The sequence below is a fragment of the Trichinella spiralis genome, assembly GCF_000181795.1.
Source record: "Trichinella spiralis strain ISS 195 chromosome Unknown Scfld1911, whole genome shotgun sequence".
Classification (NCBI taxonomy): Eukaryota; Metazoa; Nematoda; class Enoplea; order Trichinellida; family Trichinellidae; genus Trichinella; species Trichinella spiralis.
In genome coordinates this window covers 1-1,490 of record NW_003528850.1, presented here as the reverse complement: position 1 = coordinate 1,490, position 1,490 = coordinate 1, and the positions used below count along the sequence as shown (strand labels likewise).

Below are 1,490 nucleotides of genomic sequence, written 5' to 3'. Positions count from 1 at the left end.
AAAATTGATAAATGATAAGGGGAAAGTTCTCGAACGTACTATCCCGGTTTGTCGAAGTGCACAAGGTAAACATTTTAGTTTTCTTTGTTATGTAATAATTTGGGGACTCCAATAACTCGGTTTTATAGCAAAAGCGTACGCCTGCTCAGTGGATGCAGGAGCTAATTTCTAAAGGCATAACTCTCCCAGCGGACAAAAAAGTAAACAATAAATGTATTTTTTTGATTTTGCAGTTTTACAATACATATTTTGTTTATAGTTTCTGCTGTTTCACCGCCTTAGAGTGGCCTATGCTTTTGGTAACTTCGAAACTCGTTTGCTCATGGTAATATGCCGGCTCAAGGCGGTGGCTATTTCTGGTATGAGAAATTCGGTTGATATTGAAAAAAAATGTTCTCTCTGATCGATATATATATATATATATATATATATATATATATATGTTTTAGTCTACATTAGCAGCTTTACTGACTTTGAGTATCGCCTGCTGAATACAGGACTGGTTATCCAAATGCTGGACGTCTTGAAATTGCCTGATTTGCCAGAGTTGATGGCAGTACGTGCGGAGGTATTCCGTACGTTGGGCACTTTTTTCAGTCATGTTCGTACGGGAATTTGGACAGAAGTAGTCGATCCGCTTGGATTGACTTTTTTTCATGGGTTTTTGCCTACGTTAACTCGCAGTTGCGTAAACGAATTACTTGGTAAAAAAATTTTTTTTTGTTTTTACCCTTTTATTAATTTTAATTTTTTTATCATTTCTTTTTTTCATAGAACATTCGTCGAACTTGCCGGTGAAATATCCGCATTATTTTTCAACAGCGTTATTTTCTTTCTTATATTACTTAGCCAAATATGATCGAAATGGTATTACGATGTCTTTTTTACAATTTGATGTTTTGCCCCTACACTTGTAATAATGAATTGGATTGTCAGGTGCTCAAGCTGTGTGTAGTAGTGGAACTGTGGAGGGGTTGATAAAAGTAGTCAGGTCATCATCAGCTGAGGGCGACGGATCGACAGTAATATTCAAAATGAAAGTCGTTGAATTAAAAATAATCATGAATGTGAAAAACATTTTGTAAATAGCCATTTGTCACTTGAGCAGTTTGTATATTTGAGAAGAGCAAGCCACCTACACACTGGTTGACGTTTCAGAACTTTAATGGCATCCCGACGTTTCTCCAGCGATTGTTGGTATGTTAAATGCGTGTTTTTTTTCTTGTTTTGTTCTTTAATTGACGTAAGAAATGTAGGATGAAATTGATCACAGTCGTCGTGCATTTGGTCAGCCACTGTCAAGCAGTGAAGATTTGTCAATTCATGCTCTTGGTACATTCGGTTGCTTCAGGTTCAAGCAATCGGAAGGAAACAACAAGGCAAACCTTTACCTTTGAGAATATCAAGCATTGTATAGATTGAATTATAATGTTGGGAGAAAGGAAAGCACAAGCACTTTCATTTGAAAGTGTCGTTTTGCTTAAGTCTTT

General features: G+C 36.4%; 1 protein-coding gene across 1 annotated transcript; it reads left to right on the top strand.

The window, feature by feature from the left end:
* The first annotated feature begins 11 nt into the window (after positions 1-11).
* Positions 12-1,397, top strand: Tsp_14158 (E3 ubiquitin-protein ligase HUWE1). Its single transcript, XM_003368776.1, has 7 exons — positions 12-65; positions 260-359; positions 450-704; positions 775-867; positions 937-1,022; positions 1,123-1,197; positions 1,257-1,397. The coding sequence occupies exons 1-7, from the start codon at positions 12-14 to the stop codon at positions 1,395-1,397; spliced, it is 804 nt and encodes a 267-aa protein (XP_003368824.1).
* The last annotated feature ends 93 nt before the right edge of the window (positions 1,398-1,490 follow it).